This window comes from Lycorma delicatula, chromosome 11 (assembly GCF_047948215.1).
Source record: "Lycorma delicatula isolate Av1 chromosome 11, ASM4794821v1, whole genome shotgun sequence".
NCBI classification, from domain to species: domain Eukaryota; kingdom Metazoa; phylum Arthropoda; class Insecta; order Hemiptera; family Fulgoridae; genus Lycorma; species Lycorma delicatula.
The window spans coordinates 66879974-66903790 of record NC_134465.1 but is presented as its reverse complement, the minus strand read 5'-3'; the positions used below and the strand labels follow the sequence as shown (position 1 = coordinate 66903790).

General features: G+C 29.4%; 1 protein-coding gene across 9 annotated transcripts in view; it reads left to right on the top strand.

Annotated features, from left to right (window-relative positions):
- LOC142332080 (uncharacterized) overlaps nt 1–23817 on the top strand; it is a 127466-nt gene that overhangs the window by 87165 nt on the left and 16484 nt on the right. For 6 of the 9 annotated variants that reach the window (XM_075378276.1, XM_075378277.1, XM_075378273.1 and 3 more), the window contains 6 exons: nt 1881–1935; nt 7064–7810; nt 11701–11768; nt 18923–19015; nt 20358–20444; nt 23524–23616. In XM_075378276.1, the coding sequence (XP_075234391.1) occupies nt 1881–1935; nt 7064–7810; nt 11701–11768; nt 18923–19015; nt 20358–20444; nt 23524–23616 (1143 nt within the window). The remainder of the gene's footprint in view (nt 1–1880; nt 1936–7063; nt 7811–11700; nt 11769–18922; nt 19016–20357; nt 20445–23523; nt 23617–23817) is intronic. The other 3 variants (XM_075378274.1, XM_075378278.1, XM_075378279.1) reach the window with 3 other exon arrangements.

Here is a 23817-nt window from a genome sequence, read left to right as displayed (position 1 = left end):
CTCAACCATCCTTTTCACCTGAATTGTGTCCCTGTGACTTTTTCCTGTTACCAACTTTAAAAAAACACCTCAAAGGAGACCATTTTGGAACAGTATAAAACATAAATGTAACCGACCATCTGAAGCGATATTCCGGTTGCTGAGTCCAACACTGCTATGAAGAGTGGAAAAACCATTTGAAGTGTTGCATGGTTTGCCAAGGGAACTATTTTGAGAGTCCACGTGTAATTGGATTGTAAATAAAAGGTCTTTCTAAACCGGTCTCATTACTTTATTTACAGACCTTGTATTTCATAATATACATTGCATTTATCACACACACATACATACATACATATGCACACTTGCACACACACATATATATATATATATATATGTACATACACCCCCCCCCATATACACACATACATATACACACATAAACATGTATATCATCATTAACAAAACCACTTATGAACACATCAAAATAGCAAGATTAATATAACCTCAGCAATCTGTATAAAAAGATCTTTGAATCTATGGACTCATTATCAGTAGTAAAATCAGGTGAGCATTATTGTCATTCATGTAAAACTGACAATTGGCATGATCAACTGAACTCAATTGAAGGTTATGAAATAAAGAATGTATCAGTTCATCTGTTTTGTCATAATTGAGTATGATATCTTTGAGTTTTTGCTTGTATTGTTAAAAATCTGTATACAGAATTTTTTAATTTCACAGGCTGTATAAGTTCAGTTGCCACAATTTTTTTTTTGTGTTTGTTCAGTTTTTCTTAATGTATGTTTACATTGGTAGTTGTATTGGATGCTTAGTTTATTTTTGGCTTTCAAAGAGGTTACATGTGTTTTGTATGGTTGGCAATTTTTAACTTCTGGAAAAAATGGAATAAATAATTTACATTAAATTCTCCTTTAGTAGTGGAATAAACTGCAGCACTGCAATGAAAATGTTGAATGACTATTCTTCTATGAATAAAACAAGCATTTACAAGTAGTACAAACATTTCCAAGAAGGACATGAAGATGTTGAGGATGATGAGTACCCTAGATATTTCAGCACATCAACCAGTTACAACGTTGAAAATGACTATAAGATTCAATAAGGATGCAAGGACCTGCAAGTACTAGGCGGTTTGCATGAAGCAATCCAAAGAAATGCCCAGATTTATGGTGAAACAGTTCAAGGCAATTGCACCTATTCACATTTCACTGTTTGTTTGTGAATTTTCAAAAACACCATTATGATACCTCAGCCTCTGTATTTTCCAAACATGGCTCCCTATGACTTCTTCCTATTCTCCAAGCTGAAAAGAACCATGAAAGATGGCTTGAAGAGATAAAGACAGAATCGCTGAAGGAACTAAATGCCATACCAGAAATTGCATTCCAAAGTTCCTTCAAAGATTGGAAAAAGCGCTGACACAAATGTATATCTGAAAAGAGTACTTTGAAGGGGACAAAATCAATATTGATGAATAAATAAAGATTTTTTGAGAAAAACTAAAATTCCCCGTATTTTTTTATCAAACCTTTTAAATTGTTTAGTGTATATTAAGCTTACCGTTTTCATGTGTTCATAAATGTGTTTTGTTAATAATGTTAATCTTTTTTTTTGTTATGAAAGAGCTGGCATCAACAGTTATTGTCATTAGTGAAAATTGGTCGCATATAAAAAGATGACCAAGGTCATCTGACCAAGGTTCGAACCTGTTACCTCTGCACGAAATGTCAGGATGCTACCTACTCAACCATGGAGGTTGGTAATGCTAATTAAACTCACTGGACAACATATTCAATAATATGTATACCTGTAAAAATATGTTTTTTGGTTTTATTATTATGAAAATCTTTAATTTATTTCTTAATCTCTGCTTACAGCTCTTTTAAATGAGAAACTTCGGCAATTTGATGCTTTGGCAGAAAATGTATCAGGGTAAGAGTACTAGACACTTTTTACCATTTACTAGAAAATATTTTTTAATAGATTGTCAAATTGATTACTATACCCTCGTCACAAAAAAATGTCAGCCTGTAGTGAAGTTCTTGACTTTCAGCTCATTATTTATCTTTGCAGGAATTAGTTTTTTGAAAATGTTTTCACCTGTTAGAATATTGTTCTTATTTTATACACTTCAATAATTAGGTTACAATCCTAGCAATGTTCAGATCCCCTAAACAATTCTTCATTTTTTGATAAGATGGGTATTGCTACTAACTGGTGTTGCAAATTTCTCGAATGGTGATTTAAAGCATGATCTCTTTCAGGCTATTGGATGAAACTTAGAAAATTTTCTGTTTAAAACGTTTGTGTCTGCATACATTAATGTTTCATTTACATTTATGTTTGTATACACTTATGTATATGTACATTTATATGTTTTAGATACTTTCATTTACATATGTGAGTACCCAAAAATAACCAGAATTATAAAAAAAAATAATTTTTTATGAGTTCTACTTATGAAAATTTTAGTTTCCTTAAAAGTATATTCCATTTGTTCAAATGGTGGAAACATCTTTGGGTTTCTTCAAGATGAATTTTCTTCACGGCATGCCGCGACGTTTCTTCCACTTCATCTTTAATTCAAAAAAATTGTCCTTTGAGTTTTTTTTCATTTGTAGGAACAAGATGTCACGTTGAGTGAGGTTGGGCAAATAGCAAAGGTGAGGGATATGGCCATCTTGTTTTTGACAGAAACAATTGGTCACATAGAGCTTTTTTATGGTACAGAAACTTATCTCACGATTCTTCCACTCTCATTTTTATCACATACAATCTTCTCAACATATACAAGTAGAGATGTTGATTCATTTTCTGTTAACAGAATCCCATTGAAAAGCACATACCAACATTGCCTTCACATTTGGTTAAATGTTTTATGCTTTTTTGATCTCGGTGTACTCTGTGATTTCCACTGGCAATTGTCGTTTTGTTTCTGGGTCATAACATTGTTATCACTTGTCACAATTTTAGAAAAGTCAGATTATTTTAAAGTTGATCCTTCAAATCACAACACATTAATATGATCTGTGTACATGGTTGTCTGATTTATAAATAACCAAGGCACAAATTTTTTAGTTTCAAATCACACAATTAAAAAAATTTGGCATAATTTTTTTATGTTCCAAATCACCATTAAAATTCATTAGCAAGAGCTTCAAAACATAAATCAATTCAGAAATCTCTTCAACAGCCTGACAGCAATCTTTGTAAATTGAATTGGAAAATTTTTCAAGATTTTTTTATTACTAATAGTGAAAGTTTAGTGAGATCTTAGTTGGTCTTCAAGTGATATTTCCCCTCATTTGAAATATATAATTACTAGTGAACCAATTATAATTCTTAAAGTTTCTTTTTAAAAACCTTTGAAACATCACTATTATTTCAGAAGCTGTTTTCCATTAAAGAAAACAAAATTTAACAGTGAGGTTCACGTATTGATAACCCATCATAAAAATTGTGGTGCTTATAAACTATCTGAAGAAAATGTTGGACCATCATCAAGGATTATTATGTTTTTACTATACTGGACCAATTGAAAGTTGCTATTCGGACCAAATTCCCATATCTGCCCAGATAGAAGTGTTTTTTCTCTACGATAATGCATGTGCTTTATTTAATAGATGTGGCTCCTAATGATTATTTCCTCTTTTTAAAGGCTAATAAATGGCTTGCTAGACAAAGATTCGTTTCAAATTAAGAGGTGAAAGCTGTGAGTGACAACTGTTTATTTTGCAAAGTCTGATAAATCACATTATACTAAGAATATTAAAAAGTTGGAAAGTCATTAATCTAAATATATCAAATTGCAAGAGACTGATTACATGGAAAAAAAAAATCAGAAAAATGCTGTTCTCTTTGTTGAGAACGTTTTGAACAACCGTCATACTTTACATTACTAGAGTAATTATATAAATATTGCTGTTAGTATTATTATTCCTCCTCTATGAATCATGTGACCTTGCCGTTGGTGAGGGGGCTTGAGTGCTCAGGGATACAGAGTAGCTGGACCGAAGGTGCAACCATATCGGAGAGGTATCTGTTGAGAGCCAGACTAAGGAATGATTCCTGAAAGAGGGCAGCAGCTCTTTCAGTAGTTGTTAGGGGCGTAAGTCACAATGACTTAAACGGCCATATCAGCATCACTCAGTCCTCTGAGTACTGCGCAGCTGAAAGCAATGGAAAACTACAGCTTTTTTTTTTTTCCAAGAAAATGTGGCTCTGCATTTTCAAAAGCAATAATGGAGGCGCCTTCCTTGGTAAAATATTCCGGAGGTAAAATAGTCCCCCGTTCGGATCTCCGGGTGGGGACTACTAAGGAAGGGGTCACCAGAAAAGTAAAAAATAACATTCTACGAGTCGGAGCGTGGAATGTTAGAAGCTTAAAAAAGGTTGGTAGGCTAGAGAATTTAAAAAGGGAAATGGATAGGGTAAACGTGGATATAGTAGGAATTAGAGAGGTTCGGTGGGAAGAGGAAGGCGACTTTTGGTCGGGTGACTTTAGAGTAATTAACTCAGCGTCAAATAATGGGCAGGCAGGAGTAGGTTTCGTGATGAACAAGAAAATAGGGAGGAGAGTGGAGTATTTCAAGACGCATAGCGATAGAGTCATTGTAATAAGGATAAATTCAAAACCTAAACCGACAACGATTGTTAACGTCTATATGCCTACAAGCACCCATGATGATGATGAGGTAGAATGTGTATACGAAGAGATTGATGAAGCAATTAAACACGTAAAAGGAGATGAAAATTTAATAATAGTTGGAGATTGGAATGCAAGCATTGGAAAAGGCAAGGAAGGAAAACTTACCCTGGAGCAGACATTGATAGCGACCATAATTTGGTGATAATGAAATGTAGATTGGGGTTTAAAAACCTGAAGAAAAGGTGTCAGATGAATCGGTGGAATTTAGAGAAGCTTGAGGAAGAGGAGGTAAAGAAGATTTTTGAGGAGGACATCGCAAGAGGTCTGACTAAAAAAGATAAGGTAGAAAATATAGAAGAAGAATGGGAGAATGTTAAAAAGGAAATTCTTAAATCAGCAGAAGCAAACTTAGGCGGAATAAAGAGAACTGGTAGAAAACCTTGGGTTTCAGACGATATATTGCAGCTGATGGATGAACGTAGAAAATATAAGAATGCTAGTGATGAAGAAAGTAAAAGGAACTATCGGCAATTAAGAAATGCTATAAACAGAAAGTGCAAACTGGCGAAAGAAGAGTGGATTAAAGAAAAGTGTTCAGAAGTGGAAAGAGAAATGAAGATTGGTAAAATAGACGGAGCATACAGGAAAGTTAAGGAAAATTTTGGGGTACATAAATTAAAATCTAATAATGTGTTAAACAAAGATGGTACACCTATATATAATACGAAAGGTAAAGTCGATAGATGGGTGGAATATATTGAAGAGTTATACGGAGGAAATGAATTAGAAAATGGTTTTATAGAGGAAGAAGAGGAAATTGAGGAGGATGAAATGGGAGAAACAATACTGAGATCTGAATTTAAGAGAGCATTAAAAGATTTAAATGGCAGAAAGGCTCCTGGAATAGACGGAATACCTGTAGAATTACTGCGCAGTGCAGGGGAGGAGGCGATTGATAGATTATACAAACTGGTGTGTAATATTTATGAAAAAGAGGAATTTCCGTCAGACTTCAAAAAAAGTGTTATAGTAATGATACCAAAGAAATCAGGGGCAGATAAATGTGAAGAATACAGAACAATTAGTTTAACTAGTCACGCATCAAAAATCTTAACTAGAATTCTATACAGAAGAATTGAGAGGAGAGTGGAGGAAGTGTTAGGAGAAGACCAATTTGGTCTCAGGAAAAGTATAGGGACAAGGGAAGCAATTTTAGGCCTCAGATTAATAGTAGAAGGAAGATTAAAGAAAAACAAACCAACATACTTGGCGTTTATAGACCTAGAAAAGGCATTCGATAACGTAGACTGGAATAAAATGTTCAGCATTTTAAAAAAATTAGGGTTCAAATACAGAGATAGAAGAACAATTGCTAACACGTACAGGAACCAAACAGCAACAGTAGCAATTGAAGAACATAAGAAAGAAGCCATAATAAGAAAGGGAGTCCGACAAGGATGTTCTCTATCTCCGTTACTTTTTAATCTTTACATGGAACTAGCAGTTAATGATGTTAAAGAACAATTTAGATTCGGAGTAACAGTACAAGGTGAAAAGATAAAGATGCTACGATTTGCTGATGATATAGTAATTCTAGCCGAGAATAAAAAGGATTTAGAAGAAACAGTGACGGCATAGATGAAGTCCTAGGCAAGAACTATCGCATGAAAATAAACAAGAACAAAACAAAAGTAATGAAATGTAGTAGAAATAACAAAGATGGACCACTGAATGTGAAAATAGGAGGAGAAAAGATTATGGAGGTAGAAGAATTTTGTTATTTGGGAAGTAGAATTACTAAAGATGGGCGAAGCAGGAGCGATATAAAATGCCGAATAGCACAAGCTAAACGAGCCTTCAGTAAGAAATATAAGTTGTTTACATCAAAAATTAATTTAAATGTCAGGAAAAGATTTTTGAAAGTGTATGTTTGGAGTGTCGCTTTATATGGAAGTGAAACTTGGACAATCGGAGTATCTGAGAAGAAAAGGTTAGAAGCTTTTGAAATGTGGTGCTATAGGAGAATGTTAAAAATCAGATGGGTGGATAAAGTGACAAATGAGGAGGTATTGCGGCAAATAGATGAAGAAAGAAGCATTTGGAAAAATATAGTTAAAAGAAGAGACAGACTTATAGGCCACATACTAAGGCATCCTGGAATAGTCGCTTTAATTTTGGAAGGACAGGTAGAAGGGAAATATTGTGTAGGCAGGCCACGTTTGGAATATGTAAAACAAATTGTTAGGGATGTAGGATGTAGAGGGTATACTGAAATGAAACGACTAGCACTAGATAGGGAATCTTGGAGAGCTGCATCAAACCAGTCAAATGACTGAAGACAAAAAAAAAAAAAAAAAAAATATTATTAGAGTTGTATTTTTGAAGTATTTAAAACTAAATATTTTTTTTTAGCAACTCATCTAAATATATGAAAGCAGAAAGTAATGGGAATAATGGAGGAAAGTCTTACAGTGACCCGGCTTGGTTTCCTGGAACAAGTAAATCAAATGATTTAAATAATACTTACAACCAGTTAAAAGATAATTACTGTTATAAGGATAAATTTAATTTCCCAGTTTCTCCATCAGTGAATCATCTAACATCTCCTTATCAAGATTTTCCTCTAAATACTAATAATATTGATTGTGCTTCCAATCCATTTTTTGGACAGGCAAATTCAAATGATAAATTAAAAAATACTTCAAAATTTACTGAAGATTCATGTTCTCATCCTTCTCAACCGATGAATCCTTTTTTTAACAACAAACAGTTTCTTGATATAAATCAACCCATTCAAGGTTTTTATCTTGTACGTAATGAGAATTTTACGCAGCCACCGCAACAATTTCCACTGCAACCATCAGGTGGTTATAATATACCAATGGATCCTAATAGTTTTCCTCAAGGAAACCCACAATATATGTTTAATACCAATCAGTCTCCATTTATACCTTATTTTAATCAAGAACCTAATCAGCAGAATACAAATCAGATGAATAAGGCACCTGGAAAGAAAACGCGACGGAAACAGTCACAACCACAAGAACCGAAAAAAAATCCAACTGATGGACAGCAACAGCCATCAGACAAACATAATACACAGAAGAAAAAAGCAGCAGCTAAACCGCAGTCAAATTCAGAAAGTGGTGAGCATACAAAGTAAGTATTTTAAATATTTATTAATTAAAATAGAAATTTATTTTTTTGGTTAATATATGTTTTGCCTACTTCTGCGTTCTCTTTTTTTTACAAAATCTGGTTGATTTTGTCAGGGATATCTAGTTTGTAGCATAGTTTGCATATGACGTGTATGGTGGACAGAAGCACTAACTACTGAACTGATTAGTCTAAAAATAACTTTTTTCTTTTTTCCTTTCCCAGATACTATTATGTGCTATAAGAAAAAAATATTACACGGGTTAAAGCTTTGTTGGATTCCCAGTTTTTCTCTCGTTACTTTAAGTTGAGGTCCCGAAGTTGAAATTTGCAAACAAAAGTGGGTAACTTTTGTATATGTGGATATGATTCTATTTTGCTTGTTATTTTTGGAGCAGTTATCAAAATCATATGGTGACTTGTGTATGCAGGTCAGTGCTATTAACCCGTTCCTTTACTTTGAATTATGTGGCTCATTATGATTCATCTCTCATTTTTTGATGAATTTTGAAAAGCTTATTACAAATTAAGATAGTGACAAATAGTGCTGCTAGATTGCAGTTAAAAAAAATAGAAATGATACATTGTGTTAATATTCTGTAAATATTTTGTTGAAGCACTAATTATATGGAAGTTACTGAATACTTTAAATATTATAATATTTTATTTAATTTTCAATAGATTTAAATTTAATATAGACAACAAAGGATTATATATAACTTTCTTGGTTTCATACTTTACAAACCTTTATTTCAAATGTACCATTGGGTTTTTAAATATTAATGATTATATTATTTTTACTAAAAATCGACCAAATAAATTACAAAATACAGATGGAAATTATTTTGGAAAACAATTTTAGATAAAAAAATTTAGAAATTGGTATTTACAGAATGTTCCTAGAAGTTCTGGTGATATTTCACTAGCTGATAATGAATGTAACGGTGCTACTTCATGTAAAAAATTAATAACTCTTTGTATATTTTTCTTGTAAGAAGATATTTAAATTAAATCTCTTGTAAATGTAGAATCTGTTTAATGGTAGAAGAAAAATAATTAATGTGAAATCAGACACCACCTTACTTGCTTATCTAAAGGGGGAGTGTGGACTGTAAATTATGAAGTCTGACAATTTTTTGCCTGTTTTAATGTGTAATATTTGTGTTCCATTATAAAAATTTTAGACATATTACAGCTGTTTGTTTGTAAACAGATTTGAATAAATGAGATGTCGTTTTATTCACAATGAAAGGCTTAACAATTTATCTAATAAAAATTCTATAAGACTAATATTTACGGAACTATTATGATTAACAAATTTAAATAGCTACAATTTTGTAATTTTCGTAGGGAAACTTTTCAAACCTATTTATTTTGTAAATGTTGGGTATTTAATTACCAAATTTAAAAAAAAAATCTTGATCTATTAAAATACAAATTCTTATTAAAAAAACAGTAAATGGTGAACAGGGGGAAAATAAAACGAGGTAAGTCATTTTTTATGTGAAGGGTTTTACTTGCTTCGATGTATTAATCAGTCCTTTAAGTTTGGCCAACACCTCTCAGGACACCCTATAGCTGTTGTCAGGGGAACAAAAGTTTATAAAACATTGGAGATAGAGGGAAAATGGCAAGTAAGGGATTTGTCCGCATGAACTTCTTGTTTACTTTGATGTTCTGAATTGGTCCCTTAAGTTTAGCCAACACCTTCTGGAATATTCTAGCCAGAAAAATATAGATACATGATACCCCTTTTTTGATAAAGCAAATTTTTTTAAATAAAAAAATAAATAAATAAATAAATTTTATAGTAACTATACCCTGTACATTTGTTTTTATATGATTAAAACTATCATAAATAATTTTTAACACTGCTGTACTTTTATCTCATCTGGAATATTAAAATTATTGGTTAAAATTATTGCTGCACTTCTATTAATTATTAAATTATGTTCTGTCTGTTAATGCTTACGTAAAAGTGAACTGATAAAATAATGGATAAGAAGAATTAAAACTGGTTGGTATTTCTAAATCATTCCAAATATAAAATATTGTATTTGTAAATTTCATTACTAATTAATTAAACAAAACAGTTTCAAAAACTTCCTAGCTTACATTTATTTAAAAATAAAACCTGTGTAAGTAAAAAATATACTTCAAAGTATTTACCTTAACTAGCTAGAATTTTTTGTTAAAGTTTTTGAAAACATTCCTTGAAGCAATTCTTAGAAACTTCAGATGCTTTGTTGTATCATTGATGATGCCATCAGGATCTTTGTATCTACTTTGTTTTCAAGTAAATTTCAAACGTTGAACAAGTAAGAATAAGCTGGCACCAAGTCAGGATTGTGTGATGGTTGCTTCAGATATGTTATACTGCGCATATGTAAGGTACTTTTTGACCTTCATTTATTGATGTGCTGGTAACATTTTTTGAAGCAATATTTTGCATATCAGTAAATATAGTGCATTTTCAGATAATTTGGATAATATTGTAGCATCTTTCCACTTAGATTCCAATTCTCGCAGTATTTTCTTTTATCACTTAAATTCATGTTAAATATTTTCATCATATGTTACAGTAGACATGCATCCATTACCTCAGTAATATTGGATTGTGCATGTATTTTGCTCTCTGTAGTTGTTTCCAACAGTAGCTGTTAAAGTGATTGGTGGATGTAAAACCCACCATATTATGATTACATAAATGATGTCAATTTATGAAACCTGATTTTGAAGTAGTAATTTTTCACTTACTATTTCAAAATATGTTGCCAATCCAGGACCATTTTAAAATTTCATATATATATATATATATAATTGTAATTTTTATAAAAAAAAATCCTTTTTCTTCTACATTGATATATTCCTTTGAAAGTAGTCTCCAGAGATGGGTGTCAAATTAGAATATTTGGGGAAAGTGTTTATTGGTATAGATTTAAGTTTATTTAGAGATTTTTCCTTTATTTTATCTATCATCACAAGTCATTGTCTTTTAATGTTCTGTTTATCAGTGAGAACTAGAAAAAGTTATAGAATGCCATATTTGTAGAATACAAAGACAGGCATTAGTTTGATGTTATTTTTGGTTAAATAATTACAGATTAATAGTAAAGTGTGAGCTGAGCATTATTGTGACGCAAAATCCAAAAATTTTTTATCCGTATTTGCAATATTTCTCTTTGATTCCACATATATACCTTTTAATACTGGTAATTAATACTGTTTGCTGACCTGACCATATGGCCTTTTTGGTAAGAATTCATAATGGATGACCCCATTGCAATTGGAAAAAAACAGTAAGAAGAACCTTAATATTCAATTGAACTCTATATGCTTTTTTTGATCTGGTTTTTCAGGAAGCTTCTGTTGGGATGATTGGACTTTCATTTCAATATCATAATTTTTACACTCATGTTTTGTCACCTGTTATTACACATTTGACTAATTCTGAGCCATCAAGAATGTTGGGTAACAATTGTTCTGTCGGTGTTGCTTTTGTGAAAAGTTTAATAGTTTTAGAACAAATTTTGCTGGTACTCGTTACCTTAAATGTCACTCAAAATCTTTCACACAAGGCATAACTCCACCTCTTCAGTAACTTCTCTCTTGGTTCTGCTAATCATTTACAATTAATGAGAGTGTTCGATGATATTGGTAATTTACTTTTTAAATTGAGCTTTCAACCATATTGCTTTGATCGTTAATCAAATGATCGTTAATACTTGAATAATGTTCCCATAATTTTTTTTTAACTTCGTGACAATTTAAATACTAGAGTAGTTTGTAAAATATTTCTTGTGCTGCTTTATTATATAATTTGTTTTATTTATTATTGCTTGTTAATAATAATAATAATGCAGTAAGCTAATTTTTCTTTTTCTTTTCCTCAGAAATGCTGGAGATAGTAAAAGTGATGAAACGATGAAGAATTCTAATGCTACAAAACCTAATATTAATAGTATGTATTTTACTGTGTATTAATTTTTTTTTTGTTATCAATAACTTAAATAATTTTCTACTTTCCAGTCTGTTCCTTACAACCTTTATTTTTTTAAAGAAAATGCATTATGCATAAATTTTTGTTAAATTTTTTTAAAACTGTTTTAATTGTACTGTTTTTTATTGTGAAATTACTCTAATGTATATTTTATTATTCACATTTCCTTCCACTATTAACCCTGGTTGATATGTCTTGATATTTTTTTTTTTTTATATATGTGTGATGAAGGTTTTTTGTTTTTAATTTTTATCTTCAGTATAATTTTCATTATTTTTTTAATGCATCACATTTAGTTACATTTTTTTTTTTAATACTATCTCAGTGTAAAAACACTTCTTATACTGGTGATTCAGCATATTGATTCTGAAGTTAGCTTAATTGGATCCATTTAAACTTAAGAAAGAAAGTATTTTTACTTGCACTAAACATTTTTCAGTTAAAAATACTCATAACTTAAAACTTTTTAAACTCCTTCATCATAGTTTTTATTTCATGTGGTTTTGTGATTGAATGTATGATATTCTGGATGTTTTACTGAATGTTTGGTATAACTTTGTTGAGTCAGAGTCCATAGTCAACTGTAGTCAATATGACAGTAAAACAGTCACCAGGATAAAAGATAAGGACCCTATAGAACTGGCTAGAGAGGGTGCTGGGAGTACGGTCCACACTAGATGTCATTAACAGGAAGGGATTTCATTTTTAAGCCATAAAATGCTTTTCTGCATCATCTTTTTTTTTTATTATAAAATATTCGTAAAGTACTAGAAATAAATCTTATATACATTTCTTAAAAGTTAATATTGACAAAGTAACAAAAAACAAATAGCACATACATTGTGAAACAGCACAAAGATGATAGAAATTATGTGTGATATGTGATTGTAACTTTCCAGTTGCTTGCCACCTCTTCTGTTAACCGATATGGGTTTTGGGAGTGTAGAATTATGATTGGAGTGATGAATCTGAGTTCCAGACTGGATACCAAACCCACCGGGTTGGTCTAGTGCAGGTGTGGCCAAACATTTAGCTTTTAGGGGCTACTTTTTCCATAAAATATAGTCTGCGGTCGACTATGGATATGGGCAAATAATTTTAAAATTTTAGAAGATAATTAAAGAAGTCATTATATCGCCGATTTAAATTGCAAACTTCCACTTTTGGTCAAAAATTACATTTTCACACTATTAGAAAGAGAAAAACACCTTACATTGGCTATGAAACACCGCTATTATGCACCTATTTAATTGAAATCATGTGACAAGCAAAAAATTTATGCGTTTTAAGAAAGTTGTGCAAAATATGCTGAATATGAGTTAGCAGGTTTGCAATCTAAGCCTACGATATATTTTTTATTTTATGAATTCAAACAATATTTATTAAAATTTAAAAAAATACAATGTTAAGAAATAAATACGAACAAAACATATTTTTTATTTTATGAATTCCAACAATATTAATTAAAATTTAAAAAAAAACAATGTCAAGAAATAAATACGAACAAAACAAATTTTAAGCATACAATTTTTATTTGGATGAAACTTGGCATTGCATAAGAGCAGCAAGTTTCTCAAAATTTGGCTCATATGAACTTAAAGCAATTCTTAAGCATGACTCTAAATGTAGATCCGTTATTTGCGATCGCTGTTTTGTTTTGATCGCATTCATATAAGAAAATGCAGATTCACATAAATATGTGGAGCCAAAGAAGGCATTGAAACGAGCAACAATTGTCCAAATATTTGGATATTTATCTTTGCTTATTAGTTTCCAAAAATTGCTATCTGAAACCATTGATTTTAGATTTATATCGCATTTAATATTTAGTATTTCTTCTTCTAATTCTGCTATATTTGTAGTATTAAGAAAATTGTGAAGTTTCTGTGCAAGACTTTCAACGTCGATGTCATTAAATGGGTAAGATAAAAAACAGGCAATATCTTCAAGTTCACTTAGTTTGAGAAATCTTCTATCAAATTCATTCAGAAGCATTCCAATAACATCAGCTTATTTGTCGTAAGCAACAGTCTTGTTATTTTTAGATTCATCTGCCAGATTTTGATAGTGTTTTAAATCACGACGCTTTAGTTGCATTGTAAGCATATTTAATTTTTCCTTAAATGACTTCAAAATGCTAATCATATGTATTATTGTTTTACCTTTACCCTGTAGTTGCTGATTTAATTGGTTTAATTTTTCAGTAACATCACAGAAAAAAGCAAGATCGAGAAGCCATTCTTGATCATTTAATTGCGGATATGAATCACCTTTAGATTGTAAATATGAGGTTATTTGTGGCAGAAGTTCTCTAAATCTTGCTAAAAATGTAGCATGACTTAACCATCTTACATCAGTATGAAGTAACAGTTCATTGTGTTCTTCTCCGCATTCATTCAGCAAAGCGCGAAAGTGACGACGTGACAAACTTTTAGATCTTATGGAATTTACAATTTTAAACGCAACATCCATAACATGATTGAATTTTAACACTTTTGAACATAATATTTGAGTATGTATGATACAATGATAGTCAATAAAATTTGGAATGTCATCATCACCTTTACACAAAGCAACGAAGCCACTTTTGTTGCCAATCATTGCTGGAGCCCCGTCAGTGGTTATTGATACCAACTTGCAGATTGGAAAATTTGTTCGTGCAATATAATTTTTAAATAAATCAAAGATATCTTGACCTCTTGTGCGATCATGCATTGGAATAATAGTTAATAATTCTTCTGTAACCAACATATCATCGAAAACCATTCGAATAAAAACACATAATTGTGCAGTACCGATATAGTCTGTAGATTCGTTAAACTGCAGTGATAATACAACGCATTTATTAATGTTTTCATGTAAAATGTCTTCAAGATTTTGGCTCATTCCTTCTGTTCTACGCATAACTGTATTTCGCGATAACGACATATTTTTGATTTATGTCATTATTTCAGATTTATTTTTAAAATTCTGAAACAATTCTTCTCCAGCTTTAATGAATGCCTCTTTCCATATTTCCCCATCTTGAAACGGTTTGTTGTGTTTAATCAAAGTTTCAGCAACTTTGAATGAAGCAATCGTAGCTGTCTTCGAATTTGTATTGTATTTTAAAAAACTATTTTGTTGTGCAGTTATTTGTGCCTTCAGTTGTTGCACTTTTGTTTTTCTTAACGCAGTGCCACGTGGATAATCTTCTTCGTAATTTTTATGATTTGTTAGATAATGTCTTTTAACGTTTTCTTTCTTAGACAAAGCTACTGCTTTATCTTTTATGTTTTGGTCAAGATAATATGGTGTTAAGTCAGAGTTTTGGATACAGGAGTTTTTGTAAATCTCGATCTCTTCTCTAATAAAAAAACATAAAATCCATGAAAAGAAAAGTTCTTGAAGGGTGTATTTATGTACGTACATGTGTGTATCTACGTGTATATATCCATATATGGATACACACGTATATGTGTGTATCAATGTACATAAATTAATATATATATATATATATATATATGTGTAATATGCCTATATTTTATTAAATATTTCGGGATTGCTTGAACATTAAAGCTAGTAATTTGGCTCAAATATTTTATATATAAAGCAGGCATTGTCCCATTAAATTTTGATCATCTTCCAAGGAATTGTAGTATTTCCCACCATTTTAAAAAATCAATTTTTTGTTGGGGCATGTAGGAGATTGGAATTCGATACAGTAATTGTTTTATTTACGTGGAGATATAATTGGTTTAATTTTTTTTAGAGTTTTTGGTATATTTCCCAAGATATATTGTTAAAAACATATGAAACTTTGAAAAACTATTTATCTACATAAATTCTAACTTCTGTTACATTTTTGACTCAGTTCCAACAAGGCTCCATATCCTAAATATATGTAAATATATATTTTAATTTTGCTTAATATTACTAAACTAGATTAACCATTAAGCACCAAATTAGATCAAAGTGCATGAAATTTTAACCACATTAAGTTTTAAGTCCCCTACAGACAAGTGAGTAAGATGAGACTTGATTTCATGTTTTATTAGTCTTCTTCAAATTTTTTTAAACAGATTTTATTTATATTTAACTGTAAAATTTAATTAAAATGTTCCCGTATAAGTGAATCATACAACTGGTTATTAATTTTTCAATAGATAAACACTGCTAGATTCCTCACTTTCTTATCACCCGTTGAATGATTGCCAGAACCTTTAGAAACACTCTATACAAATCTATTTCTAAAGTCCTTTTTTAAAATTGTTTATTAAATTTGTTAAGTAAATTTTTTATCTAAAATCAATCTTTAAAATAATTGATACAGTCATTATAAAAGAATGGTTGGGTTTTATTAGCTCGGATCAAGTGTTAAGGACATTTTGAGAAATTATGTTGGTAGCATTACCAAAATGTCTTACCCAAAATATTTCAGACATTTTAACCATTGCATTAGTCTGTATATGCAGATATGTATTTCATTGTTTACTATGTTTTTTCTTCAAGGAAAATCACAGTGTGTTTTATGTCTCGATGCACTGAAGCCAATAATTTTAGCTAAATGTGCAATTTGGGATAGATTTAAAAAGAAGTCATTACAAGAAAATAATATACAATGCCAGTTCAACTAGTTCAAAGGAAATGGATCAGTTTTAAAACAAATCAATTTGAAGGCCATTATTGTCAGAAGAAAGTGTTTGAAAAAATTAGTCGATTTTCAATTAAAAGTCCTAATAAATCCATTGCTCATTTAAGCATAAAGTTATAAATTTCAAAAAAAAAACTACTTATAAAGCTCCACATAAAAGTTAGCACTTGTATAATTGTATAATTTTAAAGTTCTGTTTAAGCTACTGGAAGAAATAAAACCATGTTAGAGAAAATTGTTTCCAATTCACTATTGAAATTTCTTAATGGTTTTGTTAGTAAACATAATTCCTTAACATAGATATCTGAAAATCAACATGTAATTTTTTTTAAATCATATGAAATACCCAAAGCTAATCTTTGGTGTGATTTAATAACAAATCATGAAATTGGGCTCTTTTTCTTTGCAAAAAACTGTTAATGAAAATACTTATCTTGATATTTTAAATGACTGTTGTTTTCTTCAATTCAAAAATCTACGCAGAATTTATTTCCAGCAACTGGTGTAATTAATATTGGAATCAATAATAGAAAATTGTGTGTACTCTGTTAACAGAATGATTTTTTGAAAATTACTATATTTCTTTCAAACTTAGATTTTATGAAGCATTTAGTTTTTCATACATATTAATGGTTCACTGTATTCACTTCATTGGAAGAAAGTTTTATTTTTCAGATATTTACCAGTTGTCCAAAAAAGAACTTTGCAACTTTAAATTAAATGACTTTATTACATTTAGAATTGCAAATCTATGTACTTTATTACATGAAAGTACAAAGTGTAGTTTTTTTTTTTACTTCTTTACATAACAATAGGAGCACTGATTACAGCCCTGCAGACATCAAACCAATAATTCACCTCATCCAACACTGGAGAATATGACTATAGGAGTCACTTCTACAGGTGCTGTTATTCTTTGGCACAGGTGATCAAGTGACTGAATTTTTTCTTGGTGTCTGATGGTACGCATCATATACCAAGAAATTTTACGTAGCCCCAAAAGAAAAATCCATGATAGTAGATCTTCCAGTATGGAGGTGCTCCATTCTGTTGGAAAATTAGGCCCACTGTATTTTCAGTCTGCAGAAATACAAATTTCTCTAACATGTTCAATACTCTTACGCCCATCATAGACTGCTCATCGAAAAAAATAGCCCAAATTTGGATTATGCCCTACCACACCAGACATTCACTTTCGGATAGTTGCATACGAACCCCCACCAATTGGTGTGGATTTTCTGATTCCAATATTCAACAATTACAGTGTTTCACAACTCCATGAATTTGAAAAGTTGCTATATCAGAAAATAAAATTCACTGCCAGTAGTTTTCATTAACAGACATGATGTCTAATTGGTTATTACAAATTGAACTCTTTGTGACTTACCACTGGGTGTAATTTAATGGAGCAGTTGCGTTTATATGCGTGCAGTTTCAATCACTTCCAAACATGATGGTCAGTGCTTTTAAGAATATTTAGTTGACAATTAACTCTATGAACTGAACTATTATTATTATTACAGAGCCTAATTATAACTTAGAACAAATAGTTAAAAGGAAACAATGTTATTATTCTACACCTTTCCATCAAAGTTTGTCTTTCCCCACACAGTTGTAGTACTGTCTATTATGTTAATCATTATTTTCTATCGTATAAGACGCATAGTTAAAATATTGTAACTGAATAATGAGAACCTATTTTATTATAAGGGCAGTTTATTTTGTTTGAAAATGACAACGAAGTATATACATAAAATTTTATGTTAAAAAATGAAATAAAGAACACTTTTGACGAGAATGTTATGTTGACACCAGGGATTTATGTAAGTGGTACAAATGGTTCAAGAAGACTGAAGATGTTGTTGATAATGATGACAACAAAAGATTTCTACTTCATAAAACATCAACAACCTATGAAAATTTTGATAAAATTAACTACATTGTTATCAGTAATTGTTGAATCACTGTTAAAGAAGTTGCTGAAGAAGTAGAGTCTCTTATGACTTATGTGAAACTATTTTGACTATGTTTTAGGATATGAAATGACTACCAACAACGTTTGTTCCAGAATTGTTGAATTTTTAAAAAAAAAAGCGACATCACAGGATCAATTGTTAGTTCACATTGCTGATCACTCAGCGTTATTCTGTCACAACATGTGACAAAATGTGGGTGTACGGTTATGATATTGAAATGAAGATCCAGTCATCCCAATTGAAACTTCTTGAAGAACAAAGACCTAAAAATGCACCCATTTTAATTAAAACATCGTGAACAAATTTTATTAGTGAGAAAAGTATATATTTATTAATATAAATATTATAGGAAATTGTAAACATTTATTCTATTTGAATATTTAAAATTAAATAATTTTGTGAAAGTTACTAATTTAGATTGTTATTGTTGTGTACTTTCAAATTTTTAATTTACTGAGTTTATATGTATGTATTTTTCATTAAATTTTGTTATTTTATCTACTTAGCTAAAGGTGATGCTCAGGCAAAGCAGAAAAAGACTGAAAATGTACAAAAAAAGCCGGAAAATATTGGAAGTACTTCAGAAAAACCTTCTTCAGGTAAGTTGTAATAATATTGATAAAAAAAATGTATTTATATATATATATATATATATATATATATGTTGTCAAGTATGCTACAATTACTGAAAACTGCCTATGAAAACATAAAAGTAGCTAGCTTATTTAATTTGAAATAGCTAGCTTAATAACTGAAATGAAATAAAGAATAATCAGAAATGTTGGTTTTTATCTGGTTGTCATTATCAAAGGTCCTCTGTAATGATCCTTCTTCAGCGTTTTACTTCCCCTATTAAATTAGCAGTTTGGTCTTTATCTGGTTGTTATTCTCAGGTCTTCAATTATTGAATCACTGTTAGAGAATTTGCTGAAGAGATTGAAATTTCTTAAGGTGTGTTAATTTTTTACTGTTATTTTGGTGTAAAATGAATAGGAACTAATTTTGTTCCAAAACTTGAATTTTTAACAAAAGCAACATCACAAGTCGGTTGTTAACTGATGTTACTGGTCACTCAGAATTACTCTCGTCGTAACATCTGATGAAATGTGATATTAAACATGAAATTGAAACAAAGTTTCAAACATCCCAATGGAAGCTTCCTGAAGAACCAAGACTGAAAAAAACACTCAAGTTTGAATGTTAAGGTGTATTTTTCAATTACAATGGTGTCCATTATCAATTCTTAATACAAGGTTGTATGGACAACAAACTTGAATGCCATTTACTTGACACAAGCAGAAAAAATTACCACAAATATGGTTAAAATCTAGTAATTGAATTTTGTACCACAGTATTGCCCTAGCTCACATATCTTTATTAATTCAAAAATCACATCTTCATTTAGACAAAAATAGCACAGTATTGGTGTCACAGCTTCTATATTCTCCAGACTTAGAACCATGTTTTTTCTCTTCATAGATCAAGAAAATATTAAAAGAACAAGGATTTGCAGTGATAGATGAAATAAAGAAAAATGAAATTAATGCTATACCAAAAACGTTTTGTAAATTGGAAAAGAATAAGTATGTGACATCCTTGATGGACTACTTTGAAGAGGACAGTATTAGTGTAGAAGAATGAGTAAATTATTTTTGAAAAAAAATTTGGTCTCAATATTATTTTCATCACCTCCTATTTCTTATATATCATTTTAATTAACATTTTTTCAACATATTTTACAGATGAGAAAAGTATAAATTTATTAAAATAAACATTAGTGGAAATTGTAAACATTTATTTTATTTGAATATTTTAAATTAAATAATTTTGTAAGTTAGTTTATTAGATTGATATTTTTGTGTACTTTCAAATCTCTAATTTGTTGAGTTAATATGTATTTATTTTTCTTTAAATTTTGCAATTTTCTTTACTTATCTAAAGGTGATGCTCAAACAAAGCAGCAGAAAACAGAAAATGTACAAAAAAAAACAGAAAATACTGCAAGTACTTCGGAAAAAACTTCATCAGGTAAGTTGGAATAGTATTAATTATAATAGTTTTTTTTCATGTATTTTTCAGTACTGAACAGCAAAATTTACATTTATGTTCATTATATTATTTTAAATTTTAAAATATAAAATTTAATTTCAAATAAAACTATAAAAAATTAAAAGAATGAGTTTTAGTGTAATAGATATAGAATTTATTACCAAGTGAATATACAGGATACTGTGAAAACTAGTTATTGACAATTAATATTGTGAAAATTTTATATATATATATAATTCATGATATATACATTATTATCAAATGAATTAAAGATTTCACTTATTGCTTGCTTCTTTAAAAATTCTCATATTAGTGCTTTCGCAGTGTTAATAGCTTCGTCAAAAAAATTTCCTTTAAATTTAAAAAAGATGGATATTACTTCTTAGTCAGTCTGTTAAATGGCAATATGAAGGAAAATATATAGTGGTAATAATATATACTGCTTTATATTGGATAAAGTTATAATTATGTTAATTCTACTATTTGCTAAATCCATTCATCATATTCAAATTTCATTTGTTCATTTATAATATTAGTATCATTGTTTTTTATGTATTTTTTTCAAGAGATTGTGTTTTTTAATTATTATTACGTATTTCTAATATTTTGATGTCCTGTAAATTTGAAAGTGTATGTTTGTTACTTAATATGAATTGCATGACAAAGTTTTCTAATCCATATACATATTGTTTATATCATACGAAACTAATATGTTATAAAAAATGCCAGTAAAAGAAACTTTAAATATTGTAAAAAAAATTATTACATAAAAATAAAATAAACATTTCTATAATAAATAAAATAATACTATTATTGGAACTTAACATATATCATAATTATTGTACATTTAATAATGAATTTTACTTTCAGGATAAAGGTTTACCAGTGGGATCCTATTTAAGTAATATTTTATTAGAAACAAAAAGATGAAAGAAATTTTTAAATTTAATATTGCACATATTCACATTATAAAACTTTGGATTAGATATGTAGAAGCTATTTTCATATTATTTAATAAACAAATAAATGTGGAACCTGTAATAATGTTTAATAAACATAACGATTTTCTTTAAATTACACTATAAATTTTCGTGACAAATATTAAAAGGAAAATTAAAATTAGGAGTATACAGGAAACCAGTTTTACCTATAAAAACTGTAAATAACCACTACATCCATTTCATAAAAATTCCACATACAATTTTTTTATGAAATTAATAAAATTCTGTTTTTTCATATGATAAATGGAGCTTTATAATACATTGATGATAATATAATATTAAAAAATGAATGAATTTAATTAAAATTTAGCAACTGAAAATGGATGCAGTAAAACATCATAAATAATTTAACAAATAAATTAATGTATAGATACAGCAATAAGAAAATATATTCTACTCTTATAGTTTAATGATAATAAATATTTTTACCTACATTGTATAACGTATAATAATAATTTCACTTCTTCAAAAAACATATCACAATCTTTTATAAAATAAGTTGTAGATAATAATGAATCTGATAATAACAAAATTTATGATAAACCAGGAATATATAGAATTAATTGTGGTAATAAGAATTGTAGTAAATTTTATACAGGTATGACAAATAGAACATTTAAAAAAAAATTAAGAAATACTTACGAGCATTTAAATATAATAAACAATAATCAAGTTATGTAGATCAAATAAAATACAACAAACATACATTTTCAAATTTACGAGGTATAAAAGTATTATAAGTAAATAGTAATGAATTAAAAATGCAGAATATTATAAATGAGCAAGTGAAATTTGAATATGGATTCAGCAAATAGTAGAATTAATGTAGTTATAAATTCATCTAATAGATAGCAGTATATGTTATTGACAGTAAATATTTTTCTTCTTATTGCCCTTTAACAATCTAAGGAGTGTCATACTTCTTTTTTACACTTTAAAGAAACATTTTTTATACATACCATGAAGCGGTGCGGTGCACACTATGAAAGCGCTAATGTGAGATAATTTTTAAAGGAATAAACAGAAAGTGAAATTTTTATTTTATTTATTTGATAATAATCATTATATACTGGTAGGAAGTAAAATTACAAATTCATTAATCTGTATTTCTCTGAACGAGATATAATTGAATAATTATGCTATCTACATATGTAAAATATGCTCTTCGACAAGTACAACTTCAAGGCGGGGATGGAGTCCTTATTGCAGTATCTGAAAAAAATCTGTAGCTCTCTTATTACTTCATCCCCATCTAACATCGAACAAATATTTGTATTTATTGATGTGTCATTCTGTAAACATATCTTGGGCTCTGTTTACTTTCAATCTATGTTTAAAATTGAGTGTTTATAAGTGACTTTCTAGGAGTGAATGAGGTCATGAACAGATATAATTATGCATCTTTGTACATCTTCAGAGACTTCAATCTTCCTCATATTGTGTGGATTAAAAATGACATTATGACTCTTATTTAAACAAATAATTATTAATATGAAATGGGATATAGCTATTGCGCTAGCCAATGATTATGGTGGATTTATCATGAAAAGCATAATTATATCAAGAACATATCAGGAAACTCTCTTTTATCTAGTTTTTCCAACTGCGATTATTTATTTCTTTTGCTTCTCTGGCAAGTGATTCATGTCATCTCTTATATTGTATACTGAGTTTTAGTAGTAGTTATTATGTAAATTCCTGTACCGATTTCTTTAAAATGGTCTAGAGGTAGGTGGTAAAGCTATAAATATTTTATACAATAAATTATATGAGGCCTATAGAAGATGGACAGGATTGGAAGAGAACAATATCAGTGTTAAAGAACCAAGTGAATACTTTTTGGAAAACCCTTAGTTACAATTTTTTGAGTGAGAAAAGTATACATTTAATAACATAAATAATGGAAACTTTAAATATTTGTTTTATATGATAATTTAAAATTTTATAATTTTCTTAAGTTATTAGTTTTTTAAATTAATATTTTTGTGTTCTTCAAGTTAATTTGCCGAGTTGTGTGTATTTGTTCTTTATTAAATCTTATAATTTTTTTTACCTAGGAAAAGGTGATACTCAAACAAATAAGAAAAAAACTGAAAATGTACCAAAAAAAACAGAAAATACTGGAACTACTTCGGAAAAACTTTCGTCAGGTAAGTGTAATAGTATTAATGATAGTAGTATTTTAAAAAAAATTGTGTATGTGTGCGCGCACATGCGTGTATATGTGTGTGTGTGTATGTGTGTGTGTAAAAAATTGAACATATGTACATTAATTGCTGAAAACTGCTTCTAATTTTTTTAATTAAAACTTTTTAATTTGTTGAGTATATGAGATGCTACCCAAAAGTTCG